This window comes from Thermobia domestica, chromosome 16 (assembly GCF_964235325.1).
Source record: "Thermobia domestica chromosome 16, izTheDome1.hap1.1, whole genome shotgun sequence".
NCBI lineage: Eukaryota > Metazoa > Arthropoda > Insecta > Zygentoma > Lepismatidae > Thermobia > Thermobia domestica.
The window spans coordinates 17,431,496-17,441,660 of record NC_137469.1 but is presented as its reverse complement, the minus strand read 5'-3'; the positions used below and the strand labels follow the sequence as shown (position 1 = coordinate 17,441,660).

Genomic DNA, 10,165 nt, shown 5'->3' with positions numbered 1-10,165 from the left:
CTAGTATGGAAGAGAAATGGAGGTATCGAAGCACCTTGTTCGCGTCTGTTTGTTGGATGAATTTTCAATGCGCCTTTCAGGTGCCGCATTAAGTGGCTGCATATGCCAGGCGTTTGGGAAGAATGCTGTGAACGAACACATCGCCAGGCATTGTTTCTAGAAACTCTGTTCGGGAGATGTGAGCCTCGCAGTGGACGACCACAGTTGTTGTATTAAGAGGCCGTGAAAGCAGCCATCGAGGAGGAGAGTGGCATAACGTGTGATTAACTTGCAGAACAATTCCATGTTTCCACTGAAACAGTCAGACTGCACCTGTATAGGATAGGGAAAGTCATACAAGTTAAGCAAGCAGTTACACATTGTCGGCAGCCAATAAGGAACAACAAGTGATTGGCTATTTGTCTTTTCTAACTCGGCACCTGAACAACCCATCATTCATCGTATGCTCTCTGACGATAAGATGTCGGTCCTCTATGACACTCCCAAGCATACCAGACATTGGTTGACGCCACGTGACCCTATTTCTCACTCCTCAAGACCATCACCTCACTCACCAAAGGTTATGCTCTGTGTATGATGAAATTGTCAGCAAGTGGTGTATTACGCGCTCCTTCCACTTGATCACATCATAACTGCTGACCTCTACTGTTAATTGTTATAAAGGGTCCAACGTGCATTGCGACAGAAGGAGCCAGCATTTGTGAATCACAAGAGTGTGCTGTTCCTGCACAGCGATGCCAAGCCACATGCGGCAAAGAGGACGCTGGGACCTTTCAGCAACTCGACTGGGAGACACTGTGCTATGCACCATGTTCACCAGATCTTGTGCCACCTGTTTCACTCCCTCTATAACCATCTCTGTGGATGATTCTTAGCAAATTAAGGAGATCTTCAGAACGCACTCACGGTCTTCTTTGCATCCACGACCGCCGAGTTTTATCACCAGGGCATTGTGCAGCTGCAAGAACGTTGGCAAAAGGTGTTGGATGCTAATGGAGACTACTTTGAAACCTAGAGATACGTACCTTCCACTGTATTGCTCTTTGTTTGTCACTACTCTAGAACGGTAAGACCTTTTTTGGTTGCCATGTATTTAAAATTCTGATTTCAATAAGGATATTTTTTATTTTGATTTAGGGGAAAATTTTAATTGGCTATGACGGAGCTTTTCACACATGCGGCAGAGTTTTACAACTGGCTATTCAATGAGTTAGCAGGTGAGTATATTATCTAACAATAATAATTATGTATATATATATTTTATTGTAGATGTTATTTTTATCTTTTACACCTTCATAGAAAGTTATCAATTTATTAAAATACAGAAGTATTTAGTATATTCACGAGATTGGACATTGTTTTAATATACTAGGTGAACAAGAATCATTGTTATTTATTAATCTATTGAATCTGATTGTGCACGTATTTTGCGTGTCACAAATAAAGCAAAATATCTTCACATTCTTCGTTTCTGGTGTGTTATTGCGGAGCGCCGTGTCCATAGTACGTGACCATTTGTAGAATACCTGTTCCTTTATCAGTGTTGGCGCTATCAGCCTTTTCCCGCTAAACTTGGCGGTAAAAAAAACTTTTGGTAGCAAGTTGTTGGAAAATCTAGAAATTTCACAAATTAAATCGCCATAAGAAGATATCAAATCTAAAGAAATAGTGCGTTTTATTGAAAGCAAGTCGTGTTAGTTGAATTAAAAACTAATGTTATTTTCGTTTCGTTTTGAACTGAACTTTAACAAAATAACGTTGCAGTTGGAAAACAATATTTCCAGAAGTTTCTTTTTTCTCTCTCTCTCTATCGTTTTGGTTTCGAATTGGTACTTGATGTTTCTCATTAATGGAATCCATGTTTTAAAGAATTTAGGAACATCGGATTTGGAACTTCTGTTTGCCTTATCTGACTACTAGTGACTCATATTAAAAATTTCAAATTGCATCGGCATATTATACATTCTGCTAAATTTCATAAATGTTAGTACTTCTTGAAAGTTTGTGTGGATTACTATTGTAAAATAATTCATTTTTAATATTAAATAATATTTTCTTAAAGTCTGGTAGATTACTATTTTTAAGAATTTTAATCAGTGATCAGTGTAGAGAATTTTCATCTGGTATCCTACTAGCGGTACTTGAAATCGAGAAAGTCTTATCTATATCTATATCCATCTATCTATCTGTCTGTCAGTCTGTCTGGGGCGCGGTGGCTCAGTGGTAGAGGGTTCACCTCCGGTGCTTGGGGTCCTGGTTCGATCCCAGCTCACGCCGTGTGGACTTTGTGGTGGACAAACACCGTGCACGTGGGCTTTCTCGGGGTTCTCCCGTTTCCTCTCACTTTCTTCATTTCACTCATCTCTCATCATCACCGTCTCCTTTCGCATAACCGTGGGACGTAAAACTTAAAGGTTTCATTTTCTCTCTCTCTCTTTCAATATATATATATATATATATATATATATATATATATATATATATATATATATATATATATATATATATATATATATATATATATATATATATATATATATATTATATACAAGGGTGGATCCAAGAGGCTATAGGGGCTACAGCCCCCCTTGACCTTCAGGTATAGACTGGATAAAATGGACATCAATCCTGTTTTACACTGGATAAAGCGGGCAAACTATGGTTTAGCCCCTTCTTTGATCATATCCTGGATCTGACACTGTATATGAGAGAGAGAGGGGGAGATGGTAGATATAACTCTCTTAGCAAACAAACCATGGAAGACAGACAAAAGCAGATTTTTCAATGGATACCACAAGTGACAGGTAGGAACCTACGCAGCATCCTAATACTCCTAATACAAGGTGGTGTAACGAAATCAGGTAACAATGCGAATATCTTGGAAACGAGTTATCCAACATAGATGGTTGTCAAAGAATATTGGAAAGACATTAATCCAGCGAATACGCGACAAAACGTACTAGCGACAAAACGTACCACCGACAAAACGTACCACTTACCCTGAGGGCTGCTTGTGAAGGGTTTTCTTAAAACACTTTAAATAATGACAAGCGACAAAACGTACCACTTGCCTGCAGGGCTACTTGCGAAGAGTCTTCCAATCAGCCATCAAATAATGTCAGGCGACAAAACGTACCACTTGATAGGACGGTATATAAGTATATATATATATCGGCCAAAATAAGGTTAAAAGTTGAACAGATTGGTGGTGAGAAAAGTACCGATGCAAGACCAAGACTAGGACTAAGGCTAAGACTAAGACCATGCCTGCAAGATTCTCGCAACACCAAGACCATGCCTGCAAGATTCTCGCCAGACCAAGACCAACAAGAATCTTGCATATGCAATATTTGAATATTTGCTGATTTTCATCACACTTTATCCAGGCTTTGGACCAGAGACGGATAGGCATTATTAGAGGGGCGCGGGCGCTTTCTCCCACAAGCACCATCTCAATGTCACAAATCAATTGCACAGTTTTCTTTCTACAGGAAGTCAATAGTATTGACAATTGACAATTAAAACCTGATATTCTTTGAACAGTATATTATTCTGAATTGTTCAAAATATTATATGAAGTTCAAGGAGAACGTATACTATATTACAAAATTTTTTTAGTGTACTAGTTTTTGATGCTACTGTATCTATCACTTTTGCATTCGAAATATTTTTTTAAATAAATCTTTTTCAATAGACATTAACAAAATGTTTTCAAATGTTCCTGAGACATGGTACTCGTTAGCCTATTTTTAATGTATTTCAGTTTATTTCAATTTTGAAAAATTTCTTTCACATGTTACCTGAGTTATGGGCAAAGTCAATAAAAATTTGTATGTTGGAAACCAGGATAAGTATTACTGCACAAATTACAATTCTTCAAAATTAAAAAGCAGCACATTGGACAATTTTGCAACACGTTTTGCATTCGCTTTCCTTGTAAACAAATGTATTTTCTCCTAATTCTGAATCATTTGCACCATCAGCACAGCCATTTTTCCTCGGTTGTGTTCGTCATCAAGACTGACTTTCAAGGATATCCACGTCCCTCAAAAGTCCAAGAAAATACATTTATAGTATCATTGGAAACTTCTTAACTGAAGGTTTTCAGAAAATATGTAAGTTTATCGAAAGGCACGTCTGGAAGTTCTGTTACTTGGTTCAAGTGGCTAGGGTCCAAATAATCCATAAAGTACATTGCTTCTTGAATCTTGAAGAAATACTCAAAACTACCATGTCCAATATTGTGTTGAATGCTTCGATGCAGTACCTGGTCATTGGATAGAAGCAGCTTCATCTTCATATTCACAGGAAAAAATCTTTGTCCATCTCTGAAGGCGAATTGTCGACAGGTCAATAGAAAAAAAAAATCACGTTCTAAGTCTTCAAATTTGTTATTGGCCCATTCTGCAAAGCTTAATGCTGCATTCTTAACGGATTCAAAATCATCTCTCTACTCTTTCAGTTTGAACAGAGTAGTCTGCACCATGCGATAGGGCTACACTAGCAGCGCCCTCTATTTGGAGATAGTTTGACAGAGAGGTAGTCACTTGAAATATCTTAAGGAACTTTTCTGCTGTCCGAATTGTTTTAAACTTGAGAAGATCTTTTATATATCCTTTCGCTTTACACCTAGCTTTTGGTTTGATATTTTCTGTAGAAGCAATTTTCCTAATTGTTATGTTCAACTCTATATACAAAGCACTTTTTGGGTTCGAAAAATGACCAAACTTTTTCTGAACAACAGTGTTTTCTACCATCTTGTCTCCGCAATAACTCTAAGACGCCTTTGTTAACATTTGATCTTCCAAATGTACATTCGCTGATAAGACTCACGCATAAATATCGCACAGTCATTCAGCAGAACAATGACACAGAATCAATGCAATTTTTTGTCAGGTCACATATGACATGATTGAGTATATGAGCGTAACACCACACGTGTAACTGAGTTTCTTAATAGTTAAGCAGTTAGCGTATGCGACTTTGTGGTGGGAGACCTGGGTTCGATTACCGGCGGGAGCTCATGTGCTTCGGATTTCCCGTAAATCAGTATGCCCCGTCTCATATGGCCTCGCTGCTAAAAGGGCCGTTAAACTCAAAATCAACTGAATCACACGTGTAACTGATCATAGGTGAATTGAAAAAATCCGAATATTGTCCTTGCATGTTACTTGAGCCATCGGTTGAATTTCAAATACACTTCTTAATATCAAGGTTCAACTTCTGCAGAATTTCCAGCAGTAAACCGCAAAGACACTGGTCTGTGGTAGATATGCATTTTACAATGACAACAATACTTTGTTTAACAACCATTTTAACAACATACCGTAAAACAACAGAGCACTGGCCTGAAACTACTATATCTTGAGTAGTGTCTAATAGAACAGAAAATATTGAAGCTTGAGAGACTTCTTTCGAAATATCTTCTCTGATAAGTGTGGTGATAGCATTCAAAACATAATTCACCGTGTTTAGTAGAAGTTATGCGACCACAATCCTGCTTACTTCCTCGTATATGACTCTTCTCGGTGACTTTATCTAAATTACTTTTAAGCAGAAGATCAAATTTGCTTAAGAGAGGAATAATATCCAAAAAGCTTCCATGATCTATAGCTGTGTCTTTCAGTTTATAGGCTGCTACATTTCCTCTGTAAATGAGCCCTCTTTTACCAATGAGTTTCTGCACTTTGACAACTCGATACATTACCTGTCTGTTCTTCTCAACCTTATACTGCCGTTGTTTTACCTGTTCATGGGGAAGTAGTTTCTTAACATGAAGTGGTACGTTTTGTCGCGGATTAAATATCCGAAATGTTTTAATTAGTCCATGACAGGTTGTAATTTATGTAAGTGGTACGTTTTGTCGTGGAATAAATATCAGAAATGCTTTAGTTAATCCATGTTAGGTTGTCATTTATGACAGGTCGTCAAAAGTGGTACGTTTTGTCGCGAAAATTCAAGTGGTACGTTTTGTCGCTGGTACGTTTTGTCGGGACACCAATCCAGCAATAGGTCGACAATTTTTGATAATGATATATATGGATTTCAAATATAAATAATCCTCACTACTACACTCATGTGATCCAATTTCTCATTCTTGATATCTGGGCATTTGAGATTAAGAAATAAACGCTTATACCTTGTTCTGAGAGATCATATGTTTAACCCTGTAACGGCATTGCACGAAACGGCTTTGCGAACTCGAAATATTCTATCAACCTGTTCTGGCGAACCGGTTGAATAGTACCACTGCTCTTAGGCATTCAAAATGAAAGTTAAATGGTTTTAAAGGCAAATTAAACTCTTGGGGGTAGCTGCTTTATGTATATGGTTAGACCACGAAGTAATGAATGCTGTGTTGTTTGGGTAGGGAGGGAAACTACAATCAGCTCTGCGTGACTACACTTGTATATTTGATATTACAGTGTGTTCATATGAAATAATAAGTGACCTGTAGGAGGGATGATCAGAAAGTAAGGTTACCAAGCCTACAGTGAAACGTGTATATATATCATTTCATACATCCAAAACAGCCAACAGACAGTACATACATTAGGTTATTTTTCGACATAATTTCCACATCGGTTGAGACATTTGTCGCATCGTGGGATGAGTTTGAAGATTCCCTCCTGGTAAAAGTCCTGCCTTGCGTGTTTAGCCACGTTGTCACGAAGTATTTCACCTCCTCGTCTGAAGCGAAGCGATGGCCTTCTAGGTGCTCCTTCAAGTGCGGGAATAGGTGAAAATCGCTTGGAGCGAGGCCTGGGCTGTAGGGAGAGTGGTCGATGATGTCCCAGCGAAACTGCATCGACAGCTTGGTAGTCTTCTGGACTGCGCTTATCATACGTGACGTTTTCTCTACCAGCCGCAAAACTTTCCGCGCCATTGTGCGACATGCTGACGAGATGTTACGATCTCTCCGTAAACCTCTACCAGCTGCCGGCGAATTTCAACCACGGTACATGTTTCGCCCACAGAAATTGAATAACTGAGTAGAATTCTTTGCGAGAAAAGTTTTCCAAAAGAGTTTCCATTTTTGTGTGCATATAACTAGCCGTAGATGGCGGCTGGCTGAAACTGCACAGTTACCAAGTCCATGTAGTAAAATTATCGCAGGGGCGCGGTGGCTAAGTGGTAGAGCGTTCACCTCCGATGTTTGGGGTCCTTGGTTCGATCCCAGGTCGCGCCGTGTGGACTTTGTGGTGGACAAACACCGTGCTCGTGGGTTTTCTCGGGGTTCTCCCGTTTTCTCCCACTTTATTCATTCCACCATTTCATTCATTTCTCCTCATCATCACCGTCTCCTTTAGCCTAACCGGCATAAACGTGGGACGTAAAACTAAAGATTTCATTTTTTTCTTGGGGGGCGCGGTGGCTCAGTGGTAGAGCGTTCACCTCTGGTGCTTGGGGTCCCGGGTTCGATCCCAGCCCCCGCCAAGTGAACTTTGTGGTGGACAAACACCGTGCTCGTGGGTTTTCTCGGGGTACTCCCGTTTCCTCCCACTTTCTTCATTCCACCATTTCACTCATCTCTCATTATCACCGTCTCCTTTAGCCTAACCGGCATAACCGTGGGACGTAAAACTCAAAGATTTCATTTCATTTTTTTCTTTTCAAAATTATCGCACACTGCTTATTCCTCTATAACAGACGAAACTCCAGAAATATCGGCCTTGTAACCTTAGTTTCTGAACCTAGTATATTAAACTATTATGTTGAAATACTTTGAGAGTATTCGATGTAATAGTGGGAACAATGAGATAAATATAATGAGGTCACTGAAAGAATGGCTATTGATTTAAGCCAAATAATATCTACTCATAAAGAAGTAGTTATTAGGTATTGTTTTAGCAAGAGTTACCCCAGTCTAGCATTCAAACAGAATATAACATGCACAGAGTAACCACAGAAAAGTACAACTTGGTTTGAAATAAGAAAATACTCTCTTCCCTATCCTACTTGGTTATCAGTTCCAAGAATTCCACAGATTCTATGTTATCTGTATTACGGTACATAATAGTAGTCAATAAAAAATGTCAATGTCATTCGGGATTATCCAATCTACGAGCTTTGATAATAGTTTTTTTTTTTTAAATATTAGTGAGAACTTTCGAAGTCTTACACGTGCTACCAAAACAATTTATTAAGATAAAACATGACAAATTTGGGGTGGTAAAAAAGAACAATGAAGGTGATAAATAGGTGAAGGCGATGAATGAAAAGGTGAAGGCAAATGAATAGGTCAGGAATTTAAAAGAACGCAATGAATAGGTCAGCAGTCCTTAAAAAGGAAGGTAAAACGTTTTGAGCGAGGCTTTTATACCAAGATTACATTGTTTTGAAAGGAGGTGGAAATATTTTAAACGAAGCTACTATATTAAGGCTGCATTTCTTTGTAAGAAAGTGCAAATGTGAAGAGCTAATACACAAAGGTTGTATACCTTCCAAAGAAAGTGGAAACGTTATGAGAAAGCCTGGTATACCAAGGCTAGATACGTTTGAAAGAAAGTTGAAAATGTTCTAAGCAAAGATACTATACAAAGGCTACATACCTTCGAGAAAAGATGGGAACGTCTTCAGTAAACCGAGGCACCAATCCTTTCAAAGAAAGTGGAAACGATTCATACGAGGCTATTGTATTCAAGGCTGCGGGCTTTTTTTTTTTAATGGAAACGTTTTGAGCTACTGTGCAAAGGCTACATTCCTTTAAAAGGAAATGAAATTGTTTTGAACGAGTCCACCGTGCCAAAGCTACACCCTTTTGAAAGAAATTGAAAAATTTTCAAGTAAGTCTACCATCAACCAAGGTGTTGAGCTGTTCCTGTTCACTAATCGTATACAATAACATGTAGTTTTCTCGATACTCTTTATTTCACACTTCTAAAATAACATATTCTCTGAATACCTTCACATCTCTTGACTAGTTATATACTCTTTCTCTCACCTAACTCTGTTTCTCACTTTACAACATTATTCTGCAACAAAATCCAGACTAACGACAACTAACTAAATTCCATAAACAACTAACTTGATATCTTCATAACTACATAGCAACCATTCTCACTTCTTTTTCTGTTTTCCGCTTTTTCTAGTACAGTTCTAACCAAGGATGTTATAAACTAGAGGATCTGCCCATACAACAAAATCGTAAAGCCATACGTCACAACTTCGCCACACCTACTCTGCCCACTCCGCGCCAATTAGATCGCAATGTTTCGAGCCAACAATCATGGCAGAAACGAGAGCAGCCAATCAGACGTGCCGGTTTAGACGATGCTCGGTTGTTTTTTTGGCTTCATTGAGTTCATATGATGAAGATACGTCTGGACAGATCCTGTATTTTATAACATCCTTGGTTCTAACACTAAAATACTTTCCAGCCCTAAAGTATTACTCAAGCCTCATTCCACACACCAAGCCTCATTATAACTCATACCACTAACCCAAGGATGCATTCTTTTGAAAGCAAGTGAAAATGTTTTGATCGGGAATAATATACTAAGGCTGCATTTCTATGAAAAAAGTGGAAATGTTTTGACTGAGACCACTATACCAAAGCTGCATTCCTTTGGAAAAAAAAGTTAAAATGTTTTGAGAGAAGCTACTGTAAAACGCTACTTATACCTTTGAGAAAAAGTGGAAACGTTCTGAGCAATTCTATTATACCAAGACGGTCTTTCTTTGCCAAGAACTGATAGTGTTATGAGTAATGCTACTATAAAAAGTTACTTAGCTCTGAAAAATTGAACACGCTCTGAGCAAACTCTATTATATCAAATCTGGATTTGTTTACAAGGAACTGAAAATGTTTTTAGTGAAGCTAATACATAAAGTTACATAACTTTGAAAAAGGGAAGACGTTCTAAGCAATTCTATTATATTAAGGTTGCATTTCTTTGAAAGAAAATGGGAATTTTTGGCAAAGATTGAATTACTTTAAAATAAAGTGGAATCAAGTTTTAAACGAAGCTAGAAACGAAACCTGCATTCTTCCTAAGACAGTAGAATTGTTTTGAGCTAGACTATCAGTTTTTCCTAAGTGGAAATAATCTAATTGGTTAATGTTGCTAGCTTGTAATTCTAAGCAATAGTATTTTCTATTTTGTGACGCTTGGGCATAATTTACTATCTTTTGTCTCTACTGTTACAGTAACTATTGCTTTAG

At 38.2% G+C, this 10,165-nt stretch overlaps 1 protein-coding gene across 1 annotated transcript in view; it reads left to right on the top strand.

The window, feature by feature from the left end:
• Positions 1 to 1,135: 1,135 nt before the first annotated feature.
• The window catches only part of LOC145672932 (very long chain fatty acid elongase AAEL008004-like), a 74,330-nt gene continuing 65,300 nt past the window's right edge, over positions 1,136 to 10,165 (top strand). Inside the window, exon 1 of the mRNA XM_081742154.1 lies at positions 1,136 to 1,217. Coding sequence (XP_081598280.1) covers positions 1,157 to 1,217 — 61 coding nt within the window. The 5' untranslated portion in view covers positions 1,136 to 1,156. The remainder of the gene's footprint in view (positions 1,218 to 10,165) is intronic.